This window comes from Lemur catta, chromosome 5, assembly GCF_020740605.2.
Source record: "Lemur catta isolate mLemCat1 chromosome 5, mLemCat1.pri, whole genome shotgun sequence".
NCBI classification, from domain to species: Eukaryota; Metazoa; Chordata; class Mammalia; order Primates; family Lemuridae; genus Lemur; species Lemur catta.
Window position 1 is genome coordinate 49,246,699 of NC_059132.1, and position 21,523 is coordinate 49,268,221.

A 21,523-nucleotide genomic window follows, 5' to 3' on the forward strand; every position below is an offset into this window, starting at 1 on the left:
TTTAAAATTCCACATATAAGTACAGTCATGCAGTGTTGGTCTTTCTGCGTCTGTCTTACTTCACTTAACATAGAAGGGTGGTTACTAGGGCCCAGTGGGTGGAGAAAATGGGAGATATTGGTCAAAGGGTACAAACTTTCAGTTATGAGTAAGTTCTGGAGACTTAATGCACAGCACGATGACTGCAGTGAATAATAATGTATATGGACTTAAAATCTGCTAGGAGAGTAGGTCTTAACTATTATGACACACACAGAAAAGATAACTATGTGAGGTGATCAATATGTTCGTTAGTTTGATTATAATCATTTAACAATGCATATGGACATCAAAACATCACCAATACATACCTTAAATATACACAATGTTTATTTGCCACCTATACCTCAATAAATTTGGAAGGAAAAAAATGAACTAAAGGAGAAAATTCATTTGATTATCTCAGTTGATGCAGGAAACACATTTCGTAAAGTTCAATACTATTTATGATTCAAAAAAACTCAGAGCAAACTCTGAATGGAAAGGAACTTCTTTAACTTGGTAAAGATTATATACCAAAAATATACAGCAAGTATATATTTTACTTAACGGAGAGACTTCAGATTCATTTGTTACAAAGTTAAAAATAAGAAAAAAATGCAGACTTTCACTGCTATGTTTAACATATACTGAAGATACTAGCCAATGCTATGAAGAATGGAAAACAAAAGATCTAAGTATCAGAAGGGGAGAGATAATCTATTATTTTTTGCAAATAATAGAATCATCAACTTAGAACCAAAAGAATCAACAGAGAAATTATTATAAGAGCCCAGAAGGTTGTCAGATGCAGGATTATAACAGTCAAAAGCATTTCTCTGCTTTAGCAGTAACAAATTTAAAAACAACAGTAACAAAATCATAACAAAATCACAAATATCTAGGAACTAACATCAACAATACATAAGCCCTTCATGGAGAAAACTTTAAAATTCTATAAAACACACAGACAATACAAATCAATGGAAAGACATTTCGTTCTCTAGCTAAAGAAATCCTGTATTATTGAGAATTAACTTTTAAGTACACTAGATCAATGAAAAAATCAAAATAAAAAATAGAAAATATTTTAAACTAAATAACAAATGTTATATATTAAAGAATATTTCAAACTAAACAATAACAAATGTTATATATTGTAGAATATATTATATCCTACAATGTCGGATTCACCTAAAGCAGTACTTAGAAATGTACAGCATTTTGTATTAAAACAGTAAGTAATATATGATAATATGACTTTTTGGTAGAAAAGAATTTCACATGACTAACCACAGAAGAAAGATTGATGAATTAGAATTCACTAAAATTAAAACCTTTTATCAAAACAGCAATTATAAATTCATATACAGAGAGATAAGTGCAAACCACAAAGCAGAAGATATTTATAACATATGTAACCAAGGACTCATGTCCAGAATATACAAAGAATTCCTAGGAATCAATTTTGTATTTGATTCCACTACTTTTTTTCCCCACTTGTGCGTTCTGAAAAAATACTGTACGTTCAGAAGAGCTTGTCAGATGTGGGCAGTTTAAAGAAGGATTATAAAGCAAACATCTGCAAAGTGGATGGTGATTTGTAGATATTTATTATGTTACTATTTGAAAAACAATTTATAACTATTTGAATCTTTCTGATACATAATTTAAAATGTAAAGAAAAAACACGCAGTTAAGAAACACCATAAAGAGTAGAGAGGTGTTATATTAATTCATTATGTTATATTCTATACAACATTATATACCATATCATAGACAACACTGTGAACTAGACTGGAAACTTTCATAGCACTGTGATTATGAGAAAATGAATTCAGAAGTTTTAATAATTTGTCCAGACAACCTTTTAGAACACTTCTTATAAACTGCAAGTGACCTACACACTTGGGGATGGAATAAGCTCTAGACCAAATCCTTAGGTGCCCCCACCATGCCCTCCTCTGAGACAGGAGAGGAGGTGTGAACAGCTGGTGGATTCTGGTCTCAGGCTGTATTTTCCTTGGCACAAGCGGTTCTGGTTCCCGAGTGAACTGAATGAAGCCCCCGTTTCTCCTCTTAACCTGCATGAACACCTACCTGGACCTCTGCTCACCCCATGGCCTGACAATAGTCACTCTATAAAGTGATTTTATCTGCTCCAATGTAACAGCCCAGCCTGCCAAAATCAAATCTCATTGTATTCTATAAGAAAAAGAGTTTATTATTCTCTCACCTCTATCTTGCAAGTTTTGCAGCGTATGTTTGAAGCTAGTACTGTCCAGTAATGACTCTTGGTTCACAATCTTAAAAACAAAACAGACCACAAACATATGTATTTTATGGCAAAATAAGAAACAAGTGGTGCTGTGTTACCCCTTAATATTAATTCTGGAAAACCAGATGAATTACCAACAATTAAGTAGTGCCTTATATACATTTTCTTCATCTTCTGAGTGCTCTGAGGAAGAGAACTTGCTTAGTGGGTGAGGACCTCGAAGCCCTAAGTGTTAGAAAAGTTTCAAGTGAATAAATACACCAAGTAAAACCTGGAAGCAGTAACATTTCACTATCGCTCTAGATATTAAATCTCATCATCAAAAAAAAAAAAAAAAAAAAAAGAAACACAGTCCTAAATAAAACAAAAAACTACTGACTGTATCTTTCTGGGCATAGATGCCTATTAGGTTTGTAGCTCTGTAGATAAAATGAATAGCCTGGTACCTCGACTGGATCAGCACCTTCAATAGCTGCCCATCTGGCCCAACTACATTGGTAAGGATTCTTCAACCTCAATCTTGTGATTCTTTCCCTGCTCTCCCTCAGATACCCCTTCCTTATTTCCTTTTATTCTTTATGAATTGAAATATATATATATATATATAGTGTAATGATTATCAGCATCAAATTAATTAACACATCACTACTCACGCTGTACATTAGATCCCCAGAACTTGTTCATCTTATAACTCAAGTTTGTATCCTTTAATAACTCCCATTACCCCACCTCCCAGTCCCTGGCAACCGCTGTTCTACCCTCTGCTTCTATCAGTTCGACATTTTTAGAATCTACATATGAGATCACATGGTATTTATCTTTCTGTGTATGGTTTATTTCACTTAGCATAGTATTCTCCAGGTTCATCCATGTTGTCACAAATGACAGACTTTCCTTTTTTTATGGCTGAATAATATTTCTGTGTGTATGTGTGTGTACACCACATTTCTTCATCCATTTATCCATTGATGAACATCTGTGATGATTTCATTTCTTGGCTCTTATAAGTAATGCTGCAATGAACATAGGGGTACAAAATTCTCTTTGAGATACTGATGTTATTTCCTTGAGAAGGGGGATTGATGGACTGCATGATAGTTCTATTTTTAACTTTTTGAGGAAACTCCATAATGTACTCCACAATGAGTATACCAATTTATATTCCCACCAACAGTGTACAAGGGTTCCCTTTTCTCCACACCCTTGGCAATACTTGTTATCTCTTATCTTTTTGATAAGAGCCATCCTAACAAGAATGATATCACATTATGGTTTTGATTTGCATTTCTCCAACAATTAGCAATGTTGATCACCTTTTCATATACCCATTGGTCATTTGTACATCTTCTTTGGAAAAATTTCTACTCAGGCCCTTTGCCCATTTTTAATTGAATTGTTTTCTTGCCATTGAGTTGTGTAAGTTCTTGATATATTCTAAATACTAACCCCTTATCAAATATAGAGCTTGCAAAAATTTTCTTCCATTGTGTAGGTTGCCTTTCCCTTTTATTGTTTTCTTTGCTGTGCACAAGGTTTTGAGTTTGATGTAGTCTCACTGGTTTATTTTGCTTCTGTTCCCTGTGCTTCTGGGGTCATCAAAAAAATCATTGCCAAGAGCAATGTCAAGGAGTTGTTTTTTCCCCTCTGTTTTCTTCTAGTAATTTTACAGTTTCAGATCTTAAAGCCTTTAATCCATGTTGAGTTAATTTTTGTATACAGTGTAAGACAAAGGTTTCATTCTTTAGCACGTGGATATCCAGTTTTCCCAATACCATTTATTGAAGACTTTCTTTTCCCCATTATGTATTCTTGGTGCCCTTATCAAAGAGTAATTGATTGGATGTGTGGGTTATTTCTGGACTCTCTATTCTGTTACCTTGGTCTATGTGTCTGCCTCTATGCCAGGACCATCTTGTGTTAATTACTATAATTGTTAAATATAATTTGAAATCAGGAAGTGTGATGCCTCTGGCTTTGTTCTTGCTCAAGATTGCTTTGGTTATTAGGAATCTTTTGTAGTTCCACATGAATTTGGCGATTGTTTTTTTCTATTTTTGTGGAAAATGCCACTGGACTTTTAATAGAGATTACATCAAATCTGTAGATGGCTCTGAGTAATATGACATTTTAATAATACTAATTCTTCCAATCCATGCACGAGGACTATTTTTCCATTTTATGTCGTACAGGTCTTTCACCTTCTTGGTTAGATACATTCTTAAGTATTTTTCTGAGCTATCGTAAACGGTATTTTCTTGATTTCTTTTTCATATTGTTCACTGTTAGTGTTTAGAAACACAACTGATTTTGTTGTTGTTGATTTTGTATTCTGTAACTTTACTGAATTCATTTATTTTAATTCTAACAGTTTTTTGGTGAAGTCTTTAGGGTTTTCTGTTTATAAGATCATGTAATCTGCAAACAGAGACAATTTAACTTCTTCCTCTCAAATCCGGATGCCTTTTCTTGCCTAACTGCTCTGGCTAGGACTTCCAGTACTATGTTGAACAGAAGTGGTGAGAGTGGGCACCTTGGTCTTACTCTTGATCTTAGAGGAAAAGCTTTCAGCTTTTCATCATTGAGTAGGATGTTAGCTGTGGGCTTGTCATATGTGGCCTTCAAGTTGAGGTACCTTCTGTACCTAATTTGTTGAGTTTTTTAAAACATAACATGATGTTAAATTTTGTCAAATGCTTTTTCTGTATCTATTGAGATGATTCTATGAATTTATCCTTCATTCTGTTAATGAAGTTTATCACATTTATTGATTTGCATATGTTAACCATCCTTGCATCCCACTGATAAATCCCACTCGAACATGATGTATGATCCTACTACTGTGCTGAATATGGTTTGTCAGTATTCTTTGAGGCTTTTACATCTATCTTCACCAGAAATATTGGCCTGTAATTTTCTTTTCTTGTAGCATTGGTATCTGGCTTTGGTAATAGGGTAATGTTGGCCTTGTAAAATGAGTTTGGAAGTGTTCCATCCTCCTCAATCTTTTGGAAGAGTTTGAGAAGGATTGGTACTAATTCTTTAAATGCCTGGTGTAATTCACCAGTGAAGCCATTTGGTCTTAGACTATTCTTTATTGGGTGGTTTGATTACTGATTCAATCTTCTTACTCATTATTCAGATTTTCAATTTCTTCATATTTAGTCTTGGAAGGTTGACTGTTTCTAGGAATTCATCCATTTCTTTTAGGTTGTCTAATTTGTTGGAGAATAATTTGCCCAGTTCATAGTACTGTCTTATGATCCTTTGTATTCCTGCGGTGTATGTTGTACTATCTCCTTTTCCATTTACAAATTTTATTTGAGTCCTCTCTCTTTATCTCTTGGTTAGTCTAGCTAAATATTTGTCAATTTTGTTTATCTTCTCAAAAAAACCAACTCTTAGTTTCACTGATCATTTCTGTTGTCTTTTTAGTCTCTATTTCTTTTATTTATGCTCTAATATTTATTATTCCCATCCTTCTGCTGACTTTGGGTTTACTTTGTTCTTTTCCAGGTTCCTGAGGTGTGAAGTTAGGTTGCTTGAGATTTTTTTTTCTTACTGTAGGTACTTAATTGCCACAAAATTCCCTATTATTATAATAACACTGCTTTTGCTGTGCCCCATAAGTTTTGGTATATTGTGTTTCTGTTTTCATTTGTCTCAAGATACTTTTTAATTTCTCTTTGATTTTTTCTTTGATCCACTGTTTATTCAGGAGTGTGTTGTTTAATTTCCACATATTTGTGGATTCTCCAGTCTTCCTCCTATTACTATTTCTAGTTGCATACCCTCATGGCCATAAAAGACATTTGAGATTATTTAAAGCTTATCAAATTTGTTAAGATGTGTTTTGTGGCCCAACATATGATCTATCCTGGAGAACGTTCAATGTACACTTGAGAAGAATGTGTGTTCCACTGCTGTTGAATGGAACGTCCAGCATATGTCTGTTAGGTTCATTTGGTCGACAGTATTATTCAAGTCCACTGTTTCCTTATTGATTTTCTGTCTGCATAATCTATCCCTTTTTGAAAATGGCATGTTAAAGAACTTTACTAGGTTTCTATAGCTGTCTATTTCTCTTTTCAGTTCTGTTAATATTTGCATTATATATTTAGGTGCTGTAATGTTGAGTGCATATATATTTACAATTGCTCCACCCTCTTGATGAAGTAAGCCCTTTTACCATCATACAGTGATGATAGGTGCTGTAATGTTAAGTGGATATATATTTACAATTGCTCCATCCTCTTGATGAAGTAAGCCCTTTTATCATCATACAGTAACCTTCTTTGTCTCTTGTGACAGATTTTGACTGAAAGTCTACTTTGTCTGATATAAGCATAGCCAACAACTGTGCTATCTCTTGGTTATCATTTGCAGGGAATATCTTTTTCCATTCCTTCACTTCCAGTTTATGTTTGTCTTTAAGGCTAAAGGGAGTCTCTTATAAACAACATACTGTTGGATCTTGTTTCTTCTATCCATTCAGCCACTCTGTGTCTTTTGATAGGAGAATTTAATCCACCTATATTTACAGTGATTATTGATAAGGACTTACTACTGCCATTTTGTTAACTGTTTATTGACTATTTTGTAGTCCCTTTGTTTCTTTCTTCCCCATCTTGCTGTCTTCCTTCCTTTTCCTCTTTAATGCCATATTTTTCTCTCTCCTTTTTTTTTTTTCTTTTCTCTACTTCTTTTCTTCCAGTGGCAGCTCCACTAAGAAGTTGTCAGTGAAGTGTTTACTAAGTGTCATTGTATGCCTGGCAATGTGCTAAGCTGCAGAATAACAAAGGGGAACAATACGATATCACTACTCTTAATAAACTTAAAAGATACAGACAGTTAAAATAAAATACAATGAGAGTTAAGATAAAGCTTCTATTTCTAAGTCAAGAGTTGGCAAACTCTGGCCCCCAAGCCAAATATAGTCTGCTACGTGATTTTATAAATAAAATTTTATGGAAACACAGCCACAGTTGTTGGTTTACATCTTGTCTGAGGTCAGTTTTGCGCAATAACTGGAGAGTTGAATAGCTACAATAGAAACTACATGGATCAAAAAACAAAAACTACTTACTATCCGGTCCTTCACAGACAAAAGTTTACCAACCCCTGCTACAGGTCATCATTTGAGTCGTCTTGCTTCTTTAAAAGAGGAAGAACACCAGCAATTCTTGTACATAAGCTGATCTCCAATGTCAAAGCAAAATTAAAACACAACATCTTCCATCCTTTGCTAATAAAGATATTAAAAGGGAAGAACAATCTTACCTTCACACTTTCTTCAATAGATACTAAAAGAAAAATGTTTTGTTTATCTCAAACTACTTTTCCCAAAATACAATTTTTTCTGTGTAAGTCGACAGAAAATCACGTACCTGTTTTTTTCGCAGAATCTTCAAGAGTTAAAAAGGCAGAACTACTTGGGAATGTTTCAGAAATTTGCGGAGGCATGGTGTCATTTTGCCTGGACACGTCTTTCCGTAATGGTCTTAGAAGTTTAGCCTAAAATACAGAACCTTTTTAAAGTATTAGTATTCATAATCATTCAAAACAAAAATTCCAAGACATTTTCTTTTATTTATTTTTGTAGAGACAAGGTCTTGCTATGTTACCCAGACTAGCCTCAAACTCCTGGGCTCAAGTGATCCTCACACCTCCGCCTTTCAAAGTGCTGGGATTACAGGCACGAGCTACTCTGTCCAACCCAAGACATTTCCAATATCCTTTTAAGAAACTTAAAAATTGGATTTACTCCATTTGAAGATAAATGTGAAGACCACAGATCCCTGAATCAGAAGAACATTAGGTCATATTTCAATTGATAACTTTAAATTAGTGGTTCTCAAACCGTGGCCCAGACCGGAGCATCAGCAATACCCGGGAATGTGGCAGAAATGCAAATTCGCAAACCCCAACTATAACCTGCTCAATCAAAAACACTAGGGATAGGACTAAGGAATCTGTGTTTTAGCAAGCCATTCTGGTCATTCTGATGACCATGAATGTTTGGGAACCACTGCTCTAAATCAGGGGCCAGCAAACTACAGCCGCTGCCTGTTCTTGTAAATAAAGTTTTATTGGAACACAACACATCCATTTCTTTCCATGTTGTCTATAGCTGTCCTCTGGCTACAAAGGCAGAACTGAGTAGTTGCCACTGAGACTGTACGGCTCTCAAAGCCTAAAATATTTTACTATCTGGCCTTTTACAGAAAAAGTTTACCAATCCCTGCTCTAAATTATTCTCATATACAGAGAAAACTGTATTTAGAATACTAATATTTGCACAAGACCAGCAATGTCCTCATTGAAAATCAGCATAGACTTCTTGACAGTTGCACAGTCTACGTTTATGGATTTCTGAAGCTGTGATGTTTCTTTGGTGCTTATTTAAGACAAATGCTGTATTTATTAGAAACTGTTCTTTTGGCCCATTTCTAACTGATAACTCATTGTTTCAGGCTGAACTGGTCAATGAATAGTTAAGAGATTACTCTGGCTCACAGGTTTAGCCTACCTCTGTCCTTCCAGGACATGAGAGCCCTTTAGATTCACATAGGGCAACATGCCCCAGGCTGACTCAAGAAAGCAGACAGAGCTATGGCTGGAGCGCCAGCTGCATGGTATTTCTGCAGGGGCAGGCAGTGTGCTGTTGACACCCTCAGAATCACAGCAGCTGCCCTTTATAAAATCTCTAGGTATGTGGCACTATACTCTGTAGTCCTTATATATCTCATTTGATGAGAAACAAAAACCAACTGCTGAGAGAGGTGATTCAGCTAGTAAGAGGCAAAATTTGGTTTTGAATGAGTGCAGACACTGAAAACCAAATTCTTAACTACTCTGATGTAACAAAAAGGATAAGTGAAGAAAAATTAAGAAAGCTTTGAGGCTTTATTCAATATTTATATAAGCTTAAAGGCATCCCAACCACTGACAAAGGAAATAAATGATTAAATCATTAAAAGCTTTGGAAGTGACATGTCAACAAACAAAACTAAGGGAAGAACTTAATGACTTTACTTTAAAATGTAAATTCAAAAGAGCATATATTTGTAGGAAATTGGCCCAGATTTTTAGCATCATTCATAGTAAACATCCTTTGGCAACGTTTGGGAACAATGAAAAAAGATCCGAAATCTTTACCCAAGATTCATATGAAATGTTCAGAAGTCCTTGCAGTTTCTATTGGCAGTGATTCACATACCAGTAAACCAATGGTTTGTTATTCTCGTATTCCTGAAAATTATTTGAGAAATAAATGCAGTCTAACCCACAGGGCATGTGGCAGCCAAGAAAAAATTTACTTACTTGGTCTTTCTTGTGGTCATGGTCACTGCCACTATTGAGAGGGAAAAGTGGCAAGACTGAAATGAAAGAAAACAAATACATGCTGGATACGTTGACTTACAAGACATAAATTCATTTTCCCCCTTCCAACATGCAAATACTAAAAAGCAACTCCCACTTATGTTCAAATGTCTAAAGTTCCCTTTCTAATCATTCAACCTTGTTCCTCACCACCCAGAATGAATTCTCTGCCCCAGACCTGCCCCGAATGTCACTCTCATATCCTTGTTTTGTTCCTTGTAGTTTTTCCTAACTAATAACGCTTCCCTGTCTCCTCTTCAGATCCTACGCTTTTTCCCAAGCATCAGCTAAGGTCCCACCCGTCTCTTCCTTGCAGATTTTCGTGATGATTCCAGCTCATGCCAGATTCCTTTCATTTGAACTCCTACTCCATTTATCCATAGCTCACATTTAATTGCTGGTTAATCCCATATTCTTCTGTTTCATGTTTCATTTCGCCTTTCCAATGTAATTATAGCAGGGAAAGAGACCTCATGATCATATATTTCTTTGGTACCTTTTCCTACCACATACTAAAAAATAAATACCTACTGATTTATTTGAAAAGTGACTCAAAAGACATATGCCAAACTTACTTCTTATACTACTCCTGGTTCTTATCTTTTTTCTACTAGAGTATGATTTTAGGGATTTCTTCTTTTGGTTACTGGTCCAAGATAGTTCACTGGTACTGGTACTTGAATCTTGACTACTCTCAGAGAAGAGATGTTTCCTGTAATTAAACTTTTACAAACACAGATGAGAAATGAGAACTTTTAAAGGGATGTTAGTGCCACTTATGGACAACTAAACATATTACCACAAACCTAGACACAGAAGTAACTCCTTCTAGAAAACTGGGCTCTCACATAATAAAAAGACAAAGAAGTAAGGAGGCGAAGAAAAAGAAGAAAAGGATTATTCCACTACTAAATTCTCAACCAAGTTGCTATTGTAAAGGATGACAAAATCCTCTTGAACCAAATGTTTGCAACTGAAGAGAGGTTAGAGAACTGTTCAAAAGCTGAGGCACTTTAATATCGTGCCAACATTACAACTTCAAAATACTAAATCAAATGACAAAAGAAAGTATCAAAATATTTTTTGCAAAGACATGCTTCTCTGTACACTTTAGAAGAACTAAAACCAAACAGGGGGGTCATTTCTGTTTAAACCTTAAAGCATTTTGAGATTAAGCCTGGACTATAAAAGGTTAGAGATTTAGGGCAAGTTTAATCTTTCCAGTGGATTATTCAACTATATCTTGATATTTATATGAGTATTTTAAAAATCTTTTTCTGTTTTTCTATTAGTTTTTATAATGCTGAGACAAATAAATGTTTATGTTCAATTTTAATAGGGAGTTTGTTTGGATTTTAACAAAAAAGCACACTCTATTTGAGCTCTATCTCTTGGGCCCTGTCTCCAAACTGCCCTGCCTCTCCAGGGACTGCTAACAATTCATTCTCATCTCAGGCAAGGGAGGATTCTTGTGGATCCAAACACACTAAGTTGTGACAGTATCTAACATTACCTTCTCAGACAGGAAACGCATCACCGAGAGACACACCTCCTGCCTGGAATGACGAAACACAGAATCAACTCCCAACACTCACTAGGGTGACATTGTTTATGACAGCATGACCCATGAGATTTAAGGTGGGTGATGGTTAACTATCTAGTTTTCAAATGAATTCATGTTTTGAAGACGAAATTACTTTTCCTTTAAAATATTTAGCCATTCAACGTTTTATAGAAAAGGTCATTTTTCTTAATTGATAAAAATTGTATTTATTTATGGTGCACAACATGACATTTTGAAATACATATGCATTGTGCAATGGCTAAATCAAGCTAATTAACAGATGTTAATGTTGTTTTGGTAAGTTCACCTAAAATCTCTCTTATCAATTTTCAAGTATACAATACATTGTTATTAACTACAGTCACAATACACAATAGGTCTTTTAAACTTATTCCTATCTAACTTTTTGTGTCCTTTAACCTCTCCCCAATTCGCCACCCCCACTCTCACCCACCCCCTGGTAACCACTGTTCTACTCTCTGCTTTTCTGAGTTTGACGTCCTTAGATTTCACACAGAGGTGAGATCATGCAGTATTTGTCTTTCTGTGCCTGCCTCCTTAACATGATGGCCTCCAGGTTCATCCATATTGTTGCGAATGACAAGATTCCCTTCCTTGTTAAGACTAAATAGTACTCCATTGCACATATATACACCACATCTGCTTTACCCATTTGTCTATCCATAGACACTTAGGTAGATTGAGAAGGTAATTTCTAAAAGGACCTTTGTGAGCCAGTCCTATTTGCATCTTACACTTTCTTTAAGTTAAAGAAATGGTTGGAGGAACCTGCACATTTGTTCCAGTGTTCTCCAACCCAGTGTATTGTAAAGTAAAAGTATCAATGCATTTAATGCATCCTGCATTGGATGTATTAAAGCCATGCAGCAAGGCTTTCCCAGTTTCTCTGGTTTTATATCAAAAGGTGTTGAAAGTTATTTACAGAAACAAAAGTTATCTAGAGAGCAGTGGTTCTCAAGTTTGGCTGCACAGCACATTAGAATCACCAGTAGGGGGCTTTAAAAACAAACCCCCATGCCTGGCCATTGTCCTTGTCAATAAAGTCAGATTCTCTGGCAAAGGGACCCAGATCATAGTAGTTGCTCCAGCTCCCCAGGTGATGCCAATCTGAGGCCTGAGTAGCAGCAAGTGAGAACCATTGTTAGGAGGAAGCCAGAATAAGTCTTAACTCATTTGTTTGAAGCTCATGATCTCAATTTTAGAAAAACTGTTCATTGAATATTATAGAGATTTAAAAAAAAAATACACTGACTACAGGCATAGAGCACTGTGCTTCCCAAGGTGAGAGGCCACCAGTGATGGCACACTGGACAGGTGTCATATGACACACATAGGCACAAAACCATGTCACTGAACAACACTGACTCAGAGGGAAACATTTCAATTCTTTTAAAAGCCTGCTCTATTGAGGATAAGGCTTGGGTGCTAGGTCTTTAACACTTCTACTCACTAATCTTTTTTTAAAAATAAATCAAGAACAAGATTTGGACTCAAAGCCTAATAAAGGTTGTTTTTTTCTTCTTCTTCTTTTAAAGAGTTTTAAGAAGTGCAGAGACATGACCAAGTCTGCATTTTTGGTAGATGTCTCCGGCTGTGAGTTTCAGTGTGGGGTCCATGGGCAGTGCCCATTCTCACCCATGCTGCCACCTTGGTCACAGTAAGAGGGCGTAACCATCTCTCATCTAAGATCAGGGGCTCTTTACAAAGCTAAATGAGCACTTACTACAGTAGCAAAGGATTGACTGAAGGAGTCTATCTTTCAATATTCCCTTACCTATATGCCATCAAATGAGACTTAACATGAAATGTTATCTCCTGATGAGTTTATTGACTGGGCACATTTCTCTGTCCACCTAACTAGATGATCCCGGGTATGGCAGATTTACCTTTTCGTAGTTTATAGTTAATAAGGCCCATTGTATGCAATGAATTAAAAATGTAAATCAAGTGAAAGTATAGTTCAAGAGGCTAACCTTGTTATCTTCAACTGTATTTATTTTGGGGCTTACCTACTATTTGTTACAAATAATTCTGATTTTCCATTTGAAAGTGAAATGATTCCTTTTCAAATAAGTCTAAGATAAATTTAATTAAGAAAAATATAGAAAGTAAAGAGTAGAGCATTGGCATATTTTGAAGAAGGTATGCAAATAACCAAAATTCGGGAAGTATTGCTTTAAATTTATTACATTACCGACACACTTGTTTCTTGCTTTCTGTCATCCCTGGAAGCAGAATCTGCCCTAAAACACAATACATGAAATTAATGGAACTGGTAAAACCAGCACCCTCTTCTGTCCCTCACTTCACATGCCTAACTTGTCTTTCCTTCCTGTGCCCTCTGTCTGATCATGAACTCACTGCATGGGAAGTACCCCACTCTGCATGCAACTTCTTATTGTGCAACCTATTTCCATATATTCTGTGGCAGACAACATCTGTTTATCTAAAAAAAAAAATAAAAAAAACCTTTGTTGAGCCCGTTGCCTGTCAGGCATACAAAGAAAAAAGCGGCAAAGTGGGATCAGCAAATAACCAGCCCACTGGGCCAGTGCTGAAGAGCTGTGTTTCCAAAGCCTAGATCTACCTTAGAATCCCCTGAGGTGCTGTAAACAAAAGCTCTTGCTGTGATGCGTGATGCTCAGCATCTTCCATAGACCTGTCGGCCATTTGTACATCTTTGGAGAAATGTCTGTTCAAGTCTTTTGCCCAGTTTTAATTGCTCTGATTTTTTTTACTATTGATTTATAGGAGTTACTCATATATTTTAATGTTAATTTCTTATCAGATATATGGTCTGCTAGTATAAAACACACAAAAGATAACAAGTGTTGGTGAGGATGTGAAACAACTGGAACCCTGTACACTGTTGGTGGAATGTAAAATAGTGTAGCTGCTATGGAAAACAGTTTGATGGGTCCTCAAAAAAAATTAAAAATAGAGCTACAGTATCATCCAGCAATCCCACTCCTGAGTATACATCCAAAGGAAATGAAATCAGTATGTGGAAGAGACATCTGCACTCCCATGTTCATTGCAGCATTATTCACAACAACCGGGATATAGAATCAACCTAAGTGTCCACCAACAGATGAATGGATAAATAAACGTGGCATAAGAAAACAATGGATACTATTCAGCCATAAGAAAGAAAGAAATCCAACAATGTGTGACAACACGGATGAACCTGGAGGACATTATGTTAAGTGAGACAAGCCACTCACAAATGGACAAATACTTCATGATCCCACTTATACAGGTATCTAAAACAGTCAAACTGACAGAAACAGTAGATTGGCAGTTGCCAGAGGCTGGGGAGAAGGGGAAATGAGGAGTTGTTCTACAAGTGTAAAGTGTCAGCTATACAAACAAGATGAGTAAGTTCTAGAGATCTGCTGTACAACATTTGCCTATAGTTAACAATACTGTATCATGCACTTAAAAGGGGTTAAGAGGATAGATGTCATATTAAGTGCTCTTACCACAATAAAAATGGACAAAAGAAAAAAGCTAATACACCATTTCCAGGCAGCCACTGATCTGTCTCTATAGTTTCAGGAATTTTCTAGACTTCCATATTCTATCCATACTGTAGAATTTTATGCAAATGGAATCATACAGTATGTACTCTTTCTGTCTGGCTTCTTTTACTGGGAATAGTTATTTCGAGATTCATTCATGTTACGTATTTCAACAGTTTATTCCTTTTCATTTCTGTGTAGTATTCCATTGTGTGTACATACTGATATTTGCTTATCCATTCATCTACTGATGGACATTTGGGTTATTTCCAGTTTGGAGCTATCACAAAGAAAGTGGGTATAAACATTCACGTACATCCCTTTGTGTGGACTAATGTTGTCACTTCTGTGTAAATACCTAGAATTGGAATACTGGGTTAGGATGGGTACACGTTTAACATTTTTTTTTTTTTTTTTTTTTTTGAGGCAGAGTCTCACTCTGTTGCCCACGTTAGAGTGCCGTGGCGTCAGCCTAGCTCATAGCAACCTCAAACTCCTGGGCTCAAGCGATCCACCTGCCTCAGCCTCCCAAGTAGCTGGGACTATAGGCATGTGCCACTATGGCCAGCTAATTTTTTCTACGTATATTTTTAGCTGTCCATATAATTTCTATTTTTAGTAGAGACAGGGTCTCGCTCTTACTCAGGCTGGTCTCGAACTCCTGAGCTCAAACAATCTGCCCGCCTCAGCCTCCCAGAGTGCTAGGATTACAGGCGTGAGCCATCACACCCAGCCCACGTTTAACATTTTAAGAAACTACCAGCAGTATGTAAGAGTTCCAGGTGTTTCACATTTCCACCATTTGTACTGACTTGGTACAGTCTGTCTTCCCAATTTTAGCCTTTCTAATAGATCTGTAGTACAACCATTCTAGTTTTAATTTACATTTCCCTGATAACTAATGATGCTGGGCAACTTTTCATGTGCTTATCTGCCGTCTGTGTATCATCCTTGGTAAAGAAGCTGCTTGAATCTTCTGCCAGTATTTTTATTGGGTTGTATTTTTATTATTGAATTTTGTGAGTCTGTAACATAATTCAGAAATGAACCCTTTATCACAGCAATCCCCAACCTTTTTGGCACCAGGGACCAGTTTCATGGAAGACAATTTTTCCAAGGACAGGGTTGGGGAGTGCGGAAGCAGAGCTCAGGTGATGATGCAATGGGGAGCAGCCGTAAATACAGATGAAGCTTGCTCGTTTGCCACTGCTCACCCTTCACTGCTTCTTTGTTGTTAGTGTCATGTCTAAATTTAAAGCATAACTCAGTGGTCCCCAGCCTTTTTGGCACCAGGGAGTGGTTTCATGGAAGACAATTTTTCCATTGATGGGAGGAGGCGGGAGACGGAGCTCTGCAGCTGGGTTCCTAACAGGAGGCCACAGCTTTATCAAATATATGTTTTATAAATTTTTTCTGCAAGGGTGTGGTTTGTTCTGTTCTTCCCCTAAACACTGGTTTTCAAGCAGCGTAAGGTTTTTTTTTATTTTAATGAAGTCTAAGATTTATCAATTTATTCTTTTACTGTGTTTTGGGTGTTATATTTCAGAAATCTTTGCCTACACCAAGGTCATAAAGACATTTTTTCTTATGTTTTCTTGCAAATAGGTTTTACATTTAGGTCTATAGTCCATTTTTAGTTAATTTCTTACAAGGTGGAAAGTAAAGATCAAAGGTCATTTATTTTTTCTTATATATGGATATTTAATTGTTCTAGCACCATTTATTGAAAAACATATCCTTTCTTCACAGAATTGTCTTTGCATTTTTGTCATAGACTAGCTGTCCGTATATATGTAGGTCCTATTTCTGAATTTCCTAGTCTGTTTTGTTTATTGATCTTTATGCAAATACCACACTCTCTTGATTAATGTAGCTTTATAGTACATCTTAAAAGTAGCATTTAAGCCCTTCCACTTTGTGTTTCCTGTGGAAATTTATCTGGGCTATTGTAGGCCCTTTAAATTTCCACATGACATTTCAAAAAAGCTTGCCAATATCTTTAAAGAAAAAAAAAAACCTACTGGGATTTGAATCAGGGACTGTACTGAATCCTTAGGTCAATTTGGGAAGAACTGGCATCTTAACATTGAGTCTTCCATCTCATGAGCACATATCTGTCTCCACATATTTAGGTCTTCCTTAATTTCTTTAGTTTTCAGTGTAGGCCCGGGGCGTTGGGGAGGTCTTACAAATCATTTGTCCAATTAATCCCTAAGTATGTCGTATCTTAATACTATTTTAAATGCTATTGCTTTTCAATTTCTGATTAACATATAGAAAGAAAATTAATTTTTGGTTATTGACCTTGTGTCCTTCAATTTCAAATTCAGTGTTTTGCTGCAGGAAAAAAAGTTGCCAAAGAGACCCCTAGAGGTATAATGGCAGAGGCCAGTAGGCTAGGAGAGTTTGCCAACTGTCAAATTATTCTACAGAAGACTTCACGCAATGCTCTCTCCTTGTGTGTGTGTTGGGGGTGGGGCGGGTAGCCAGACATAGGAAAGGGGAAAACCTAGATGGTCAACTTGTGGTACTCACGTTAACAATCATCTACATAGTTTATTAGTTTTGAAAACCACTTACCTAGATTTGCCACTTAATTTAGGAGACTGAATTTTAACTGATGGTTCTTGTAAATCGGAAGAATGCTCATGTTTTGAAGTAACTTCTAGTGACAAAAATTAAAAACAAAGAATGTTAAGCATTTCAAGTAAACATTTAAACATACCACTCAAATCTTATTTATGGTAGGTAATGTATCTGACCTTGTTGTGTATCATCCAGTTTCAGTTTTTCAGATGGACTCTCAGCTGTATTTGTTTGCTACAGAAAAATAAAAACTTATATTATGGCACCTTTGAAGCTTCTCTTTGGAAGTCTTGGAACTACTTTACACCTCATAAGAATGGACTACCCATTGAACACTAAGATATCATGCCCCTTAGACATTGACAACTGAATTTATTGGCACCAAATGACTGTGAACTAGCTGGATGAGAAGCCTCAAGCTCCTCAAGCTCCTCGATGTTATTTAATATGATTACTAGAAAATTTTAAATTAAGTTGGTGGCTCATATTTTATTTCTATAGGACAGCATGAGTCTAGAGTAAAGCTCAGCGATCTCCCCAAAATGCTGACTTTACTCAATATTTACTCATCACTGCAGGGAGGGGGCCAAGTCTATCAAACCTTGCAACAAAAGTAATTTTGTTAATAAAAATACCTGAAAAAGTAACTAGCTAGTTGGGCTGTAAGGATCAGTGCAAACATGTAAGGGTCAGAAGAAACACCCTGAGGGCTACAGCAAACTTCCCGCATACTACATTGCCAACTCTAAAGCCACGAGGGCTACGATGCAAAAGTCTTGTTTGTAGAATTTACTAGACATAGAAGCCGTACCACTTACTTCCTCCAGCTACTGCGAGACATTTTTTCAATTATAAGGTCTCCCAGAAGTGTGATATATTAATGAAATATAGAATATGAACTTTAGCAAGTTGGTTTCTGAAAACCACCATAGTAGCAAAGTTTACAGTTAAGAGACTTAAAATAGGAAGAGTAATAGTTAGAAGTACCCTAGTCAGAAAACTCATGCAAGTACTTATAAAATATTTATATTTAAATAACTATCATAGACATTTTATATATCCTGAATTACATAATAGTAACAAATAATGACTACATATATTAAGAAACTATAAAGGTCATAAAGCAAACCCTACTTGATCTGAACCAAATGATAGATAACGATACTGTAATAGCTGGAGACTTTAACACCCCACCGACAGTACAGGACAGATCCTCCAAACAGAAAACAAACAAAGAAATAATGGACTTAAATAGAATGCTAGAACAAATGGGCCTGACTGACATCTACAGGACATTCTACCCAAAATCCACTGAATATACATTCTTCTCATCAGCTCATGGGACATTCTCTAAGATTGACCATATCCTAGGACATAAAGCATGTCTTAAAAAGTTTAAAAAAATAGAAATTATAGCATGCATCTTCTCAGATCACAGCAGAATAAAGATAGAAATTAACCCTGACAGAAATTCTCATTCCTACCCAAAGTCATGCAAGTTAAACAACCTTCTCCTGAATGATTATTTTATAAATGAAGAAATCAAGACAGAAATCAAAAGATTCTTTGAATTAAATGAAAAAGGAGACACAACTTATCAAAATCAGTGGGACACACAGCTAAAGCAGTTCTGAGAGGAAAATTCATTTCCATAAATGCTTATATCAAAAAGACATAAAACTTACAAATAGACAACCTAATGAATAGACTCAAAGAGCTGGAAAAAGAACAGACTGATCTCAAACCCAGCAGAAGGCGAGAAATTATGAAGATCAAATAATAACTAAACGAAAAGGCCAACAAAAAAACCATAAGGGAAATTTATAAAACAAAAAGTTGGTTCTTTGAAAAGATAAACAAAATAGACACACCTCTGGCTAGACTAACCAAGAGCAGAAAAGAAAAATCTCTAATAACCTCCATCAGGAATATGAAAGGAGAAATCACAACTGATGCCACAGAGATACATGATATCATTTATGAATTCTACAAAAATCTTTATGAACGCAAACTGGAAAATGTGGAGGAAATGGGCAAGTTTTTAGAAACACATAGCCTTCCCAGGCTCAACCAGGAAGAAATAGAATTCCTGAATAGACCAATAGCAAGCACTGAAATCGGGAAATCCATACCATGCTCGTGGATTGGAAGAATCAACATTGTTGAAATGTCTATACTACCCAAAGTGATCTATAGATTCAATGAAATTCCTATCAAATTACCAACATCACTTTTCACAGATTTAGAAAAAATAATTATACACTTTGTATGGAATCAGAGAAGACCCCGTATAGCAAAACCAATTTTAAGCAATAAAAACAAAATGGGAGGTATTGGTTTGCCAGACTTCAAACTATACTACAAAGCTGTGGTTCTTAAAACTGCCTGGTATTGACACAAGGGCAGGGACACAGACCAGTGGAACAGAACAGAAAACCCAAATATAAAACCATCCTCATATCGCCATCTAATCTTTGACAAAATAGACAAAAACATACTCTGGGGACAAGAATCCCTATTCAATAAATGGTGCTGGGAAAACTGGATAGCCACATGTAGAAGACTGAAACAGGACCCACAGATTTCACCTCTCACAAAAATCAACTCATGGTGGATAACAGATTTAAACCTTAAATGGGAAACGATTAGAATTCTAGAAGAAAATGTAGGAAAGACTCTTACAGACATTGGTCTAGGCAAAGAATTTATGAAGAAAACCCCTAAGGCAATCATAGCAACAACAAAAATAAATGAATGGGACCTGATTAAATTAAAAAGCTTCTGCACAAAGAAACAGTCACGAAAATAAACAGACAACCTACAGAATGGGAAAAAATTTTCACATACTACACATCAGATAAAAGACTGATAACAAGAATCTATTTAGAACTCAGGAAAATCAGCAAGAAAAAATCAAACAATCCTATCAAAAACTGGGCAACTGACATGAATAGAAATTTTTCAAAAGAAGATATAAGAATGGCTAAAAAACGTATGAAAAAATGCTCAACATCCCTAATCATCAGGGAAATGCAAATCAAAACCACAATGAGATACCACTTAACTCCAGTGAGAATGGCCTTTATCAAAAAATCTCAAAACAACACATGTTGGCGTGGATGCGGACGGACAGGAACACTCATACACTGCTGGTGGGAATGCAAACTAGTGCAACCCCTGTGGAAAGCATTATGGAGATACCTTAAACAGATTCAAGCAGACCTACCATTCGATCCAGCAATCCCATTATTGGGCACATACCCAGAAGAACAAAAGTCATTCTATAACAAAGACACCTGTACCCAAATGTTTACAGCAGCACAATTCACAATTGCAAAGATGTGGAAACAACCCAAGTGCCCATCAATCCACGAATGGATTAGTAAACTGTGGAATATGTATACCATGGAGTACTACTCAGCTATAAGAAATAACAGTGATACAATATCTCTTTGGTTCTCCTGGAGAGAGTTGGAACCCATTGTATTAAGTGAAGTATCCAAAGAATGGAAAAACAAGCATCACATGTACTCACTAGAAAACTGGTTTCCCTGATCATCACCTAAATCCACATTGGGGAAGGATACCAACTGGATATCAGACTGAGACTGGGAGTGGGGGGCGGAGATGTATGCCTACATGATGAGTGCGTTGCGCACTGTCTGGGGAATGGGGAATGGTCATGCTTGAAGGTGCTGACTCGGGGAGGTGGGGGGGGAGGGGATAGAGGTATGACTACATGGTGAATGCAAGGAGCACTGTCTGGAGAATGGACACGCCTGAGGCTCTGACTCAGCGGGATGGGCAGGACATGGACAATGTATATAACCTGAGCTTTTGTAGCCCCATGAAGAGCTGAAATAAAAAAAAAAAAGAAAAGAAAAAAAAATCGAAACAGCAATAAAAAAACCTTCCCAAAAAGAAAAGCCCTGGTCCAGATGGGTTCACACCCGAATTTTACCACACCTATAAAGAAGAACTGGTGCCCATCCCACATAAACTATTCTCCAATATCGAGAACGATGGAATTCTCCCCAACACATTTTACCAAGCCAACATAACATTGATACCAAAACCAGGAAACGACGCAAAAAAAAAAAAAAAAAAAAAAACTACAGACCAATATCTTTTATGAATATAGATGCAAAAATTCTC

The 21,523-nt window shown here is 36.3% G+C and overlaps 1 protein-coding gene across 4 annotated transcripts in view; it reads right to left on the minus strand.

The window, feature by feature from the left end:
* LOC123638252 (synaptonemal complex protein 2-like) overlaps nt 1-17,447 on the minus strand; it is a 35,874-nt gene extending 18,427 nt beyond the window's left edge. Inside the window, exons 1-9 of one of the 4 annotated variants that reach the window (XM_045551733.1) lie at nt 17,363-17,447; nt 13,456-13,504; nt 11,190-11,232; nt 10,252-10,399; nt 9,617-9,672; nt 7,681-7,807; nt 7,574-7,596; nt 7,380-7,447; nt 2,431-2,521 (exon numbers count right to left, since the gene is read on the minus strand). In XM_045551733.1, coding sequence (XP_045407689.1) covers nt 7,418-7,447; nt 7,574-7,596; nt 7,681-7,807; nt 9,617-9,672; nt 10,252-10,399; nt 11,190-11,232; nt 13,456-13,484 — 456 coding nt within the window. In that variant the 5' untranslated portion in view covers nt 13,485-13,504; nt 17,363-17,447 and the 3' untranslated portion in view covers nt 2,431-2,521; nt 7,380-7,417. Of the gene's footprint in view, nt 1-2,254; nt 2,325-2,430; nt 2,522-7,379; nt 7,539-7,573; nt 7,597-7,680; nt 7,808-9,616; nt 9,673-10,251; nt 10,400-11,189; nt 11,233-13,455; nt 13,505-17,362 lie in introns of those variants that run through there. The other 3 variants (XR_006735259.1, XM_045551734.1, XR_006735260.1) reach the window with 3 other exon arrangements.
* Between the last annotated feature and the right edge of the window lie 4,076 nt (nt 17,448-21,523).